This window comes from Citrus sinensis, chromosome 6 (genome assembly GCF_022201045.2).
Source record: "Citrus sinensis cultivar Valencia sweet orange chromosome 6, DVS_A1.0, whole genome shotgun sequence".
In the NCBI taxonomy this organism is placed as follows: Eukaryota; Viridiplantae; Streptophyta; class Magnoliopsida; order Sapindales; family Rutaceae; genus Citrus; species Citrus sinensis.
In genome coordinates this window covers 12,986,309-13,000,957 of record NC_068561.1, presented here as the reverse complement: position 1 = coordinate 13,000,957, position 14,649 = coordinate 12,986,309, and the positions used below count along the sequence as shown (strand labels likewise).

At 31.0% G+C, this 14,649-nt stretch overlaps 1 protein-coding gene and 1 long non-coding RNA gene across 2 annotated transcripts; both read left to right on the top strand.

Moving 5' to 3' along the window:
* Nucleotides 1-385: 385 nt before the first annotated feature.
* LOC127903056 (uncharacterized) lies at nt 386-1,162 on the top strand. Its single transcript, XR_008055814.1, has 2 exons — nt 386-715; nt 846-1,162. It is a non-coding gene; the product is annotated as an uncharacterized LOC127903056 (long non-coding RNA).
* A 9,673-nt stretch (nt 1,163-10,835) lies between these two features.
* On the top strand, nt 10,836-12,496 carry LOC107177386 (uncharacterized). Its single transcript, XM_015531130.2, has 3 exons — nt 10,836-11,967; nt 12,057-12,230; nt 12,312-12,496. Exons 1-3 carry the CDS (start codon nt 10,836-10,838, stop codon nt 12,494-12,496), a joined length of 1,491 nt encoding a protein of 496 aa, XP_015386616.2.
* Nucleotides 12,497-14,649: the final 2,153 nt, after the last annotated feature.

Genomic DNA, 14,649 nt, shown 5'->3' with positions numbered 1-14,649 from the left:
CTGTACCAATAACTATTATTCATATTTTGGACTTTCAAAAAGCAATATTAACTCATATTTTCAATATTTGCACCAAGCCCTCACCCTCTGAATTAAATTCCTACATCTGCCATTTGCATCCACTCTAAAAATGCCATCAGATGGTGATCATATATAACAACGTCTAGCGAAGTTGAAAACTATCAGATCTATTAAGATTCACGTTTTATATGATTTATACAATTTTTAATTTTAAATAAAAGCTTCTGACACATGTACACTACGTATAAAGCGTATTTGTGGTAACAAAATAGAGATGCAAATAATAAAAGAAAGAGACTAGTGCATGCGAAACAAAGGCATTAAATAGCAATCACTTTTTTATTTGTTTAATCATCACGAGAAACTTTAATACATAAATAATGATGGAGGCGTGTCTTAACTCAGTCGCCTATATGAAGCCCAAATGGAAGAATAGGCAAGTTTTTTAGATGGCTGGCGGGCGGATGGGGATTCACTTTTCCTGGGCTCCCTTGTGAACCAGGAGGTTTTGGAGGGTAATTTACTTTTACATAACTCAAATCTCTAGAGGGTGGATGGGGATTTACTTTTCCAGGGCTTCCAAGTGAACCCGGAGATCTTGGAGGGTATTTTACTGTCACATAACTCAAATCGCTAGGGGGCGGATGGGGATTTATTTTTCCAGGGCTACCTTGTGAGCCTGGAGGTTTTGGAGGTAAGTTTGTCTTTATATAACTTAAATCTCTAGCGGGTGGGTGTGGATTCACTTGTCCAGGGCCCCCCTGTGAACCAGGAGGTCTTGGAGGGTTTTTAACCTTGACGTAACTTAGATCTTTAAGTTGCAGATGGAGATTTATTTTTGGAGCGGAACCAGACGGAGGATTATGTGTGCTCTGGAGTAACATTCCAAAATTCATATTGAATTTTCCGGCATCGGCTTGGCAAAAACCGAAGGATGAAGCAATCGCAACTACAAAAGCAATAAACAGAAGCTTATCTCTCATTTTATTCATGCTCTCCTTCATTGGGTTTTGTGGGTTTTGTACGTTTTGTAGTTCTAGCCATGCCTTTTATTTATAAATTTTGGCTTTTGATTACAAGGAAAGTAAATCCGGCTTCGTATGGAAACTACTGCAGCTAAATGATCATCAAATAAATTTTCGTACAAGTACAACTAATTTGGATTCCAATAATCAGTGATTTTGAATGTGTAAAGAACTGTGATATGTATTGTGTGAAGCTAGAATTGGCGTAGATTTTCTTCTTATTTTTTCAAAACTGCATATGGAAACTACTGCAGCTAAATGATCATCTAATAGGAAAGGGATATTTGATTCCACCGTACAACTTTTTATGCCACTTTTTAGTATAATTTTGTTTTACAAAAATATCCCTAACTTAAATTTCTATTATAGTCAAACATTATAATTACTTTTTAGCACGTTTCTCTCTCTCAAATTATTATTTTTCCAATTATTTCCCCGTTTTCCTCTCTTTTAATCGTTTTTCAGTCTTTCATATTGGTTCTTATACTTTCAAGCTTTTATTGGAGTCAAATCTATTTTAAACTTGACCCGCCCTTTCCCCAATTTTTTTATTACGTGTATATTCTCTCTAAGAAATTTTTGCATCAAATATTTTAATTTAGAATAGTATTCTTTGACAAAGGAAGATCATAGATTTACTTTTACTCATGTATTAGGTTGGTAATAAAAGGTGTACCAGGTCAAAAATAATTTCTATTTAAAGTTCTTTGTAAATAAACAAAATTTATATTTCTATTTGAATATATTGTCCAATATAACTCAAGCTTAATTTAATTACTCATGAAGTACTTTTCTCTAATCTATCTTATGTTTCACTACAAGAATTTAAGAGTTTAGTTTAAGAAAAAAAAAAGTAAGTTTATGGAACAATGGAGGATTTGATTATAAAACCATGATAAACAAAGACTCAACAAACGTCTTAAAAATTTGGAGTTATAAAAGGGTATATCAGTACATGGGTGGGTTTATAGAGTAAAAGATAAAATTTTATTTTACAATAATGAGTTTTTTGAGTAAGGATTCCCCTTAGGTGCAACAGTGGCACCGTGCCACTGTTGCACCGTAGCCTGATCCTTTGAGTAAATAAATTTATTGAGTATTATGATGACTATTTGCACTCTAAATTACTCCTTACCTTCCTAATCTAGTGAGGGGGAAAAAATAGCTTGATTGTAAATAAAATGAAAAGACAGATACAAAATAAAATTTTATAAGACACTCAGTAAATAAGAAAAGGTAAGGACAAAAGAAGGAAAAAAAAAGGATCATTGTCCCAAAATGATACTCAAGAGTACACCTTATTTCTTTACACTCTTACAAGTGCCAAAATAGTACTTAATCAAATTCTCTGCAGTAAATATATATCTTATTTTTCTCAGAGTAGCCATAAAATTCTTTACTAGTTATTAAACCTAAAGAACTTTCTTTTCTCTTCTTCTTCTTAAAAAATTAAAAAATTATGTTGAATAACTTTTTCAATTTATTAAAAATATTTAGGTGGGATTATTTGTACCCACCAAATTCATACATACATCCATCTAGAATCATATAATAATTACTAAAATTTTCAAAATTTTCAAAATTACCCTTCACTCATTTTCTTCTCTTCTCTAAGATTTGTATTTTCCCTCTACTATCACAGCCTGCAAGCTCAACTTTCAGTTTCATTTATTGAACATTATTTCTTTTATTTTCTTAGTAAATCATATTCATAAACTCTATTTGGTCTTTCTATTATAATTTTTGTCTATTATTCATCCTAGATTTGTTTTAAAAAAATAATATGTATAAAACTTAAAGAAACTTTTTTTAGTGGCTAGTAAAAATTGATTGATACTCATTGTTAAATGGTGGGTATTGGTTTCCAAAATATCCGATAGCCTTTATGAAGCTGATTGTGAGAATTTGGGAACCAAGCGAGTAAGCGACATTGTAAATTATGCAATTAAAAGAATTTTTTTTAACAAAATTATTATGCAATATATTAAGTTAAATAATAAGATAGTTGAAAAAAAAAATCCTTCAATTCAGTTGTATTTTTTTTTTGTTTAAATCACCCGATTTCCGGTGACCACATTGGACCCCGACTAATTCGGATTCGGGGTGTAGTCACAGTTAAGGCTCTTTACCCCTCCCAAATAGTGTGTTTAGTGGGGATCGAACTAGAGAGCTCTTCCCACTTACCCAGCCTGCGCCGCCAACTGAACCACAACCGTTTGGTCAATTCAGTTGTATTTAATAAAACACCAACATAGATATATCCTTAAATTAAGCTAACTTTAATAATGGTCCATATTCGACATTTGTTTTCTCTTGCAAATCCTCAATTCGTGGTTTTCTCTTTCTAAACCCTTAAACTTTCAATTCCCGATTCCTACTTTTTTCGACTTTATTCTTGAAAATGTTAGTTTATCATTTAGCTTATTTGTTTGGGAAGAAAGAAAAAAGATTGTAGTAGAATGTCACGTGTTGAGGAGGCGCCATGACTCTACGAGATCACTATATCCACTTGAGGTACCCGACCTACCCCATTAAAATCGGTACCCGAGGTACCCGACCTACCCCATAAAACTTAGCACCCGAGGTATCCGACCTACCCCCTAAAACTTGGTACCTGAGCTACCCAACCTACCATCTAAAACTTGGTACCTGGGGTACCCTACCTACACTATAAACTCGGTACCTGGGGTACTGATTGACACTAAAAAGTGCACATTTAATAAGGATATAATTATTAATTTTTCACTTATTGTGTCGATTAATGCGTTCATTATTTCTAAATTATTTTAATACCCCCAAATATATTTTATGTTAAATTAATTTGTAATTTGTTAATTTTTATCTTGTAAATATTTTTCAAGAATAAAGATGGAATTGGAGTTGAAAGCAGGAACAAAGACGGACATTTAGAGCAATTTGAAATTCATCAATCGAGGAGATACTATTAAAATAAAAAAAAAAGTTAAAAAAAGAAGAAAAAAAAGGATTGACAAGCATGTTGGTGATGGTCAGGAGGCCATCACGCCTCCTGACCATCACACAATTCAATATGTATATATAATATAAAAATAAAATAAAATAAAATATTAATAAAATAAAAGAAAAGAAGATGATTCCCTTGCCTATAAAAGGCAAGGGGACGCAAGCGAATGGAGGAGGCCACAGAAGCCAGAAGCTTAAGCCGAGAGAGAGAGTTGTAGCCAAGAGGGAATTGAAGAATTTCTGTCTTTCTTTCTTTTCTTTTCTTATTTCCTTTTGTATCAATTTTCCTTAAAACATATTTCAAAAATTTATCAAATAAAAAGAGTGTTATGTTTTCTTTCAATATGAGTTGCTAATTTTACTCAGCTGAGATGAAATGTGAAGCTCAATGTTTTAAACTATTAAATTTATTATTTTCTAAAATGAGTTTTAAGTTTATTTTATTCTTTTCTAGTTATTTTTATATCATGTTAATTTATAAATTTTCTTGGATCTGTATGATATTTTTGACATAATGTCAACACATTAAAATAGTTGTGGCACATTAGGTACTTTATTCCATATTTATTCACACACATAGTTAGTTGAGAATTAAATGATATAATAATTAACTGCTAAAAGTGAGGCAAAAATATAAAAATGAGAGAATAGTAAAATTATAGTTTGAATTCAGAGAGTGGATCACGTAACCTTAGTATGTCTTTAAATTGATTTCTAGTGATTTCTTTTCTCACAATTAAATTTCTTTGTTTAAACAAATTGACAATTAGATTTTTAAATTCCCTGTGGTTCGACTCCAGACTCACCGAGTTATATTATAACTAGACACTCTTATACTTAGGAGTAATACACTTTTGAGTCATGTCAGGTACCCATCAAATTTGATACGAAATGATTGAGGAAAAGTCTCTACAAGTTAGCCACGAGAAACGTCTCCATCGCCTAGAATATAATATTTGATTTTGTGAAAATCAAATGTCAGAATATCATGCTAAAAAAAGTGGCGACAATCGATTGTCACCTCTGCCAAAAAGTGAAGGATGTTGCACCAAAGACAGTGGTCCTCAGCCGCCCTGCTTGACAACCTCTGCTAAGGTATCTTAGACCACTCTCTGGCGCACATCGCGTGTCCAAAAGGATAAATTATGCCATGAACAACTTCTTACTCCCTACGCAAGCTCCAAACAACCCAAAAATCATGAAAAATGTAAAGGGACAGAAAACGCCTGAAAAAGGACAACCAATAACGATAAGAAATACGCCACGTGGCAGCTAGGGTACTCCATATATAAAGACGTCCAGGTTCTATTCTCATCATGGATCATCACACACACACTCCATAAAAAAGCCTTCTTCAACCTTAAACCACGATTTCAAAGTGATGGCAAGCTCTCGTCAGCAACTCAAGATTTTTTATGGTGACTTGAGCATCAGAGTGTGGACGCTGGCCACCTCGGCTTCACCTCTAACTTCATTTTCATTGTTTTGCTGGTTAAAAGCTCACCTTAAGAGATCTCCTCTCCAGATTTTGACCTCTCACTATAATCACCATCCCCCCACTCTCCTTACCTCCCTTTGGATATTAAAAATATCGCACACAACAACCTAGTGAGGTACCCTAATTTCCCCATAAAATAAATTTATTGTTCTAGATAAGTTTTGCTCTTTTCCTTTGCACCCAAAATCTGTCTAAAACATTCTTTATTAAAATTTTCAATTAATAGTCTAAATCAATATGGGATTTAGGTAATTGATTGTGATGAATGCTATATTGTTTTCCTTATTTTCTTAGTGTAGCTGATCAGAATCTGACATTTATAAATAAAAGTAAGTATTTTTCTTAATTTCTTTATTTGCTTTCCAAAATATCCTAGTGTTCTTTATATTAATAATTAATTATTTAAATTAGAATTTTAAATAATTCTCACTGTAATCACCATCCCCCCACTCTCCTTACCTCCCTTTGGATATTAAAAATATCACACACAACGAACTAGTGAAGTACCCTAATTTCCCCATAAAATAAATTTATTGTTCTAGATAAGTTTTGCTCTTTTCCTTTGCACCCAACATCTGTCTAAAACATTCTTTATTAAAATTTTCAATTAATACTCTAAATCATTCTGGGATTTAGGCAATTGATTGTGATGAATGCTACATTGTTTTCCTTATTTTCCTAGTGTAGCTGATCAGAATCTGACATTTATAAATAAAAGTAAGTATTTTTCTTAATTTCTTTATTTGCTTTCCAAAATATCCTAGTGTTCTTTATATTAATAATTAATTATTTAAATTAGGATTTTATATTTTTTTTTATAACGAATTTTTTGCCATGTAATTAAAGACTAGCCAACACGAAATTTCGGAAGAGTGGAGCTATTGCCACCCCTCTAAAACTCTCACAACATCCTTCAATTGTTTTTACATTTTTAACCTTAATTAAAATTACGTTAAGAGACAGAGAGAGAAATGCCGTTACACAAAATTTCTCTTATAATTAAAAACGAGTTGACACCCTGTAGATATTTCTTCTCTTCCTCTACTTGGCGCTTTTTTCTTTTTTCCCCTTTTTCATGTTTGTAAATAACTTGCATGTGAAAGATGACTAATAAAAGATTATTGTGTATCCCTAATTAATTGGATCTTTGTTTTTTATACTTAGGATTTTATTTATTATTTTTTTTTTAAATGCATATTCTTCTTAAGTCATGTCTATTTTCAAATTTCTTCTTCATCGAGCATTGCCTTAAAAACTAATAAAATATGTACATATTCAGTAAGTTTTTAAAAGAGAGTGATGCTCTACTTTGATAATTGGAAGATGAAGAACTTGTTTGTATGAACAATAAGAGGCAAAGAAGTGCAATGCAACCGCTGGATAGACATTAGGCTATACATTCCACAACATTGAATAGCAAGACAACTTGCTCCATCGTTCGAATTCGATACCTAGGGACAAACTTAGTTAGCAAATCACCTTTTTTATTGCTTTGGTCTAGCTCCGTATCAACAAAGGAGCTTGAATCGGTTAGATGGATAGAAGGTTCTGTTTCGGGGAGTTTGTATCCAAAGTGCTCCCTTCTGAAAGAATTTGAACTAATTATGCTACAGTTTAGTATTTTTGTCCAACCGCTGGATAGACACAATACGATGTGTGAATCGCAGAGAAACATGTTTGGGGGCAATTTTGGAAGTGTAGTTAGAATTATTTTCACTTTCTAACATTTTTAATAAGATATTTTTAGGAGGAATTTCAGAATATATCAAAGATAATACAACCGATTAATTCATGTATGATAGTTGCATGTTGGTTTTTAAATTAAATACACACATGTTATAATATCATTCACTTATTATATATCCAACATGATACCACTGAGATATTCTAAAATTTCTCCTTTAGGACAGGGGTTTTATAAGAAATTTTTGGAGGTGTATCATCTGGGTGTTTTTAAAATTATATATTTTCACTTTCTAACATTCTTAATGAGGTATCTTTAGGAAAGGGGTTTTATAAGAAACTTTTGAAGGAATTTACATGAAATTGTGGAATTTTGAAAGAAAAAATAAATAGAGTTAATTAAGCAATTTATTAATATTATTTTTAAAATAAAAACTTAATTAGGTTATCACACATACATATTAACTTTTCTACTCGAAATCGTCATGTAGTGATCAAGATAAAATAACTCACAACATAAATAGAAAATTACAATATTATGTAATGAAATGCCCATTCCATTAGTAGTTGTGATCAATTTTTCATTTATAAAAGACTTATGATTTATATCTTCTAATATTGACATCGTATGCCAAATACATAAATTACATACTTTATAAAAACGCTAATAATGTATGCTCAAATAAACAATGAATAAGTACATTTTATGAAATTAAAAAATTGTTATTTTATTGCATGCTTTTAGGGCACAGAATGGCAATAAGTGTAACATCTCTAATGCTACCTATCTAAATATTGAGCTAAATGAGGAACAAATCAAATTTACATTCCAGCATGCTTATTTTGTGAAAATTTTATGTGTGATCATATCGAATCTATTAGATAAAAGATGAACTTTACATTATCAAATATAAAAAATGTACAATTGAGATATTTCAACATACACTGCACAACTTAGAATATGACTTAAATAAGTAATATTAGGATAACAATGTATATTTGAAATTTTTTAAGGGTAGGGCTAATTGAATCCATCAAATTTCTCTCTATACCTATTTCAAAAATTGAATTCATTATTAAAAGTTAAAAATTTAAAAATCTCAAAATTACTTTTTACTAATCTCTTTTTGTCTCTACCTTAAAACTTGTACTCTCTTTCTCTACTTGTATATTCTAAAAACTAAATATTCAATTTCACTTTCCTTTAAATTCATTTTCTCAGTATTTTTTAGTATATCATGATCTTTATTGCATACTTTATATATATAAAAACTCTTTTCTTGACTTTCATTAACTTTTATGTTTGGTAAAAATTAATTTCTATATTCATTAACATTCATGCCTGATAAAAATTTGTTAATGTTTATTTTTAAATGGTAGGTTTTGTTCCTCTTAATTAGTAACATCAATTATTTGTAACTAAAAGAATATGTCTGAATGAATTTATGAGAACTTGTGAAATTGAGCAGAGAAAGAAAAGAAATGGTTGATTAAGTAATTTTTTTCAAAAACTATTTATATGATAAGATTCTTAACTAAAAGGAGGTGTTTACAGAGTAAATTGATAAGTTCAAATAGCTCTAATTTTTTTTTTAAAAGATAGAGGAGTAGGCAACACCCAAATTACGTTTTGACCCACTACCTTTCCAAGATTTGAATTCGGGTGATCAACCAAGTGAAACCACTATTGAAAAATACTTGGCCAGTATATTGTTGTACTTGTACTGAGTCCTCACTCTCTGAATCAAATTCCTACATCTGCCATTTTCATCCACTCAAAAAATGCCACTAGATGGTGATCATATATAACAATGTCTACCGAAGTTGAAAGTTGTCTAGATTTATTAAGATTCACGTTTGATATGATTTCATCTTATTTTAATTTTAAATAAAATCTTAGACACATGTACATTACGTATGAAGCATATTTTTGGCAACAAAAGAAATATGCAAATAATAAAAGAAAGAGACTAATGCATGCGAAACAGATGTATTAAATAACAATCACTCTTTTATTTGTTTTCTTATCAGAGAAACTTCAAGATATGAATAATGGAGAAATAGGCAGGTTTTTTATATGGCTTACGGGTGGATGGAGATTTAGTTTTCCTAGGCTCCCATGTAAATCAAGACTTAAAACTCTAGAAGACGGACGAGGATTTGCTTGTCTATGGCTTCCATGTGAACCAGGGAGTCTTGGAGGACTTTTTTACCTTTACATAACTCAAATTTCTAGAGGTTACATGAGGATTTAATTGTCGTAGACTTCCTTGCCAATAAAGAGTTCCTGGAAGATTCCATTATTAGTAAAGCGTATTAGCCAGAGGCGGACATGTGCCTGGGCTAAACTGGGCTGGTCTAGCCCAAAAAAAAAATTAAAAAGTTATTCAAAAATTACAGAATTGCAGTTAAATACATAAAATAATATTTACTTTTTACTTTTTCCTCTTTACCTTTCTCAGTTTCCTTATTTCTTCCTTTTGCATCCATCCAGCAGCAACGATAAAATCCCTCACTCCTGCGGCTGTGGTGGTCCCTTGCTTCACTTCTTTTCGACTCAAGTACTTTCCATTAAATTTTTAATAGGTAAAAATCACTCATATTTTAATTTATGACAGTTCCCTCTCTCGTTTACAAGTATGAATTAATTTATTATAATTATCTCTCTCTATCTCTCTCTCTTTCGTTTACAAGCATGAGTGAAATCAAAACATCTTTTCTATGATTCTCTTTCTTGCAATAATTAGGTCTAAAGTATAAACAATTAAACAAATATCAACAATTGAGATTTGGGTAATAATGTTTTGGTGATTGTTGATTTGTTAGTTACGATATAATTCTAATTGATGGTTAGCATCTCTATATTAGAATGAGTAGATAATAAATTGTCTAATAAATAAATAAATTTGTTTATTGAACTTCCTCATTTGATTAAATTAACTCAAATCTCACTATTTATCTATTAATTTTTTTTCTTATTATTCTAATATTTTACAATTCTTTTTTTCTCAAAAATTTGATAGGCATGGGTATTTGTATTAACCATATATTGACTTGTATGAGCCTTTAATGTTGATTTTTTTTATTTTGCGACTTTAAATATATTTAAAATTAGTAGAATGTATAGTTTATAACACTTTTAATGATTTCTTGATTCTTACACAATTACATGTTGTTATAGGTTATAATGTCAAACAACAAATCCAAACCGAGGAAAACTCTACTTTCATTCTTTACTAAAGTAAATGATGGTCAATCATCAAATGGGACAAGTTCTATGTGCAACATTAATGCCTCAAGTTCTCTATCTAAGTCTTAAAGAGTCGAATTTGAGAAAGTTGATACTCCATCTACTATTGACACGCCTTATTTAGAACGTGATCCCGTATTGCGTTTTTCAATTAGTACTTTTCCCATTGACAAGCGTGAAGATGTGCGGATGGCATATATGAATATGGGACCATTTCAACCCAAACTACAAAAGTATCCATCGACTAAATATGGTACGCAAAACCGTCGATTTCAATTTTCTTGGATCTCGAAATTTCCTTGGCTTGAATATTCTATATCAAAAGACAAATCATTTTGTTTTCCATGCTATATTTTTCATGATAAGCCATCTAAGAATGAAGCATTTGTTGTTGATGGGGTTCAAAATTGAAAGTATGTTGGTTGTGAAAAAAACATGTCCTTTTGCTCAACATAAAGGAAGTCATGGTTCTTCTCACAATGATGCCATGTTAAAATGGAGCAATTTAAAGGATCCATCCAAACATATTGATAAGAGATTGAATGCACAATCTTTGCAACCAATTTTGGAGAATAGATTGCGACTTAAAACCTCAATAGTAGCTACTAAGTGGTTAGCAAAACAAGCATATGCTTTTAGAGGTCATGATGAGTCCGTTAATTCTCTTAATCGTGGAAATTTTATTGAATCAATTAAGTTGTTAGCAACAATGAATGAGGAGATTAATAAAGTTGTGTTAGAAAATGCTCCTAAAAATGCCCAATACATAGCACCTAAGATTCAAAAGGAGTTATTGAATATTATTGCTAATAAAGTACGACACAAGATTCGAGAGGAAATGTGTGATGCTAAATTTTGTATCATAGTTGATGAGGCACTAGATGAATCTAACAAAGAACAAATGGCTATTATTTTGAGATATGTTGATTGTGATGGTTTTATTCAAGAACGTTTCTTTGAAATTGTGAATGTCGATGAAACAAAGGCATTGACTTTAAAGAATGAGATATGCAATGTGCTTGCTCAGTACAATCTTTTAGTTGAAAATTTAAGAGGTCAAGGGTATGATGGTGCTAGTAATATGGCGGGTGAATGGAATGGGTTACAATCTTTATTTCTCAATGATTGTCTGTACGCTTATTATGTGCATTATTTTGCTCATCGACTACAACTCGTATTAGTTGCGGTATCTAAAGAAGTGCATGAGGTATGGCTATTTTTTTCGAAGTTGAGTTCTATTATTAACTTTGCTAGTGCTTCTTTTAAGCGTTATTCTGAGTTAAAATCTACTAGAGAAAAAGAAATTATAGATTTGATAGCTTTAGAAGAGCTTGAGACTGGTACAGGGGCTAATCAAGTTAGAACTTTACAAAAGGCTGGAGATACACGTTGGAGCTCACATTTTACTTCAGTTAGTAGGTTTATTGAGATGTTTGGTGCAACTCTTGAAGTTTTAGGAAAAATGATTAATGATGGATCTAGTCGAGATATGCGTGGGGAAGCTAAAAGTGCATATAGGGAGATGAAATCCTTTGAGTTTGTGTTTATTTTGTTTTTATTGAATAAAGTTCGAGAAATTTCTGATATTCTTTGTCAGCATTACAGACAAAATCACTGGACATCTTGAATGCTTTGAACTATGTCTCAAGTACAAAAAGACTTTTGCAAGAGTTTCAAGATAGTGGATGGGATGATTTTATTACAAGTGTAGTATCTTTCTGTGAAAAATATGATATTACTATGCTTGATATGAGTGATTGTTATATGGAAGGTACAAGGCGTTCTTGTCAGCAAAAAAATTATGTTACAGTTGAACATCATTATCACTTTGACGTATTTAATGTTGTAATAGATTTTCAATTGATGGAGTTAAATAGTAGATTCTCTGAGCAAACTGTGGAACTCCTCACTTTGAGCTCGGCATTGGATCCAGTTGATGGATTCAAATCATTTGATATAGACAATATTTTTTCTCTTGCTGAGAAATTTTATCCTCATGATTTCACTCCAAATGAGGTGCTTGCTTTGAGAAATTAGAACATTATCAAATTGATGTGCTTTCTCACCACGGTTTCAAAATATGGCTTCCCTTTCTGAGCTATGTCGACAATTTGTTGAAACAATGAAGTCATAGGACTATTTGTTGATTGATAGATTAATTTGTCTAGTCTTAACTCTTTCTGTTTACACGGCCACAACAGAGCGTGCATTTTCAGCCATTAAACTTATCAAGACATCACTTCGTAGTAAGATGGAAAATGAGTTTTTTTTTCAGATTGTATGGTTATCTATGTTGAAAGAGAAATTACTGATACTGTTGATTCAGATTCTGTAATTGATGATTTTTATAATTTGAAACCCCGAAAGGTACAACTTCGGTAGAAGATTTGTATTGAGATTGTATTTTTTTATACTACTTTTTAAACTTATTTTTATTTACAATATGGATTTTACGCGTAAGGCTCTTAATGTCTCTTGTTATTAGGTGTATTTTATCATCTATATATATGAAATTTCATGTTCACTTGGAACAAATTTTTTATTTTTTTAATTTAGCCCGGGGTATTGCAGAGTTCTGGGTCCGCCCCTGGTATTAGCAATGCATCTTAAGGTCATTAGAAAAGTTTTAATTGATGACTAAAGAGTTCAGCATTATTTAATGAATAAAGAGTTATCATTAAAATAATTCTACTACCTTATAACAAAGAACCTAAAAGGTCATACACCTAATAGAAATGAAAAAAGAAGTTATTAGAAAATGAGAAGTTAAATTTCCTAATTTTAGAAAAATTGGTATTTATATTATAATTCATTAAGAATGAATACATATATCTTAAATATGATTTAAGATAAAAATTTTGATGTTTCATAAATAGTTTAAGGAACAAATAAATTTCATAAATCCTCAATCAAACATTATGTATAAGATCGAGCACGTAAAATGACTATATTAGACATGTTTTGGTTCATAAATTATTATGGACTTCTAGACCAATTTTGGGTTTAGACTTTTGGGTTTTTATTGGACCTAATATGGATTAGGAAAAAGCATAATAACATGTCACAAAAGAAGCCCACAATTAACCATTTAATTTGATCAAAATAGGCTTAATTAATTAATGACAAAATTAATTAATTAGGCTATTTATTTATTCAAAATTAATTTAATTAAATAAATTATTAGAGTGATAAAATCACATCCAATAAAGAATAACTTAGTGAGTAGGTTTAGCTCATGATAATGTTTGGTGCCATTGCTGAAAAGATAAAGGTGGCTTTATTTGTGGAATGAATGATCATGAATCAGCATTCATGTTTCTTCATTATCTCTCTCATTTCAAAACGAAATTTGGTAATTCTAATCGTATGAACTCCCGGAACATTTTTAAGTGTGGACTAATTAGAGGCATCACAATTGGGGTGCTTTAAGGATCTCAAATTGTGCAAAAACCGAAGTTGTTCGTGCAGTGGTATATATTCCTAGACAGTGTTCATATCTTGCTATTTTCAGTTATTTTCTCCTACCTTACGAAGTCGTTTCTGAAACTACAAGTGAGGTAAATAAACTTTAATCTTTCTTTTTTATTTTCGTTTTTGAATGAAGTCGATCCCAGATTTCTAGAGCTTTCGCCATCCTTTTTAATTTTATTGCACAAAAGTTGCATTTTCAGGAACCTCGTGGACAAATGTTGTCCTTCAATTGTTTCTTTCAATTTGTGATAGCTTTTGTGAAACTGATTCAAAGGAAACAAGTAGGAAATTACTGAATAGTGAGCTATTATCACCCATCTAAAACTCTTCTAAGACCCTTTTATTATTTTTACACTTCAAGCCTTAATTAAAATCACCTTAGCAAACAAAGAGAAAAATGTCGTTGCGCAAAATTTCTCTTATAATTAAAAACTAGTTCACACCCCCTGCAAATATTTCTTTTATTCTTCTATTTAGCACTTTTTTTTAATTATGTTTGTAAATAACTTGCATGTGAAAGACATTTAAAAAAAAATTATTGTGTATCCTTAATTAATTGGGTCTTTGTTTTTGACACTTGGGAATTTATTTATTAAAGTTTTTTTTTTAATTCTTGATAGGGTCCAGTCAGATGCTTGCTAGCAAATGCTAGTAAATGTAGTTGTTCTGCTTTTGGTGAGAACGACCACAGACAAATGTTTGATATATACTTGCTGGAT

What these genes read in the sequence shown, in the direction of transcription:
- LOC107177386 (XM_015531130.2), top strand. Translation starts at nt 10,836, where the DNA reads ATGAAGCATTTGTTGTTGATGGGGTTCAAAATTGAAAGTATGTTGGTT. An exon ending in TATGCGTGGGGAAGCTAAAA is followed by an intron (nt 11,968 to 12,056) that starts GTGCATATAGGG and finishes ATTCTTTGTCAG; the next exon opens with CATTACAGACAAAATCACTG. An exon ending in GAGTGATTGTTATATGGAAG is followed by an intron (nt 12,231 to 12,311) that starts GTACAAGGCGTT and finishes ATGTTGTAATAG; the next exon opens with ATTTTCAATTGATGGAGTTA.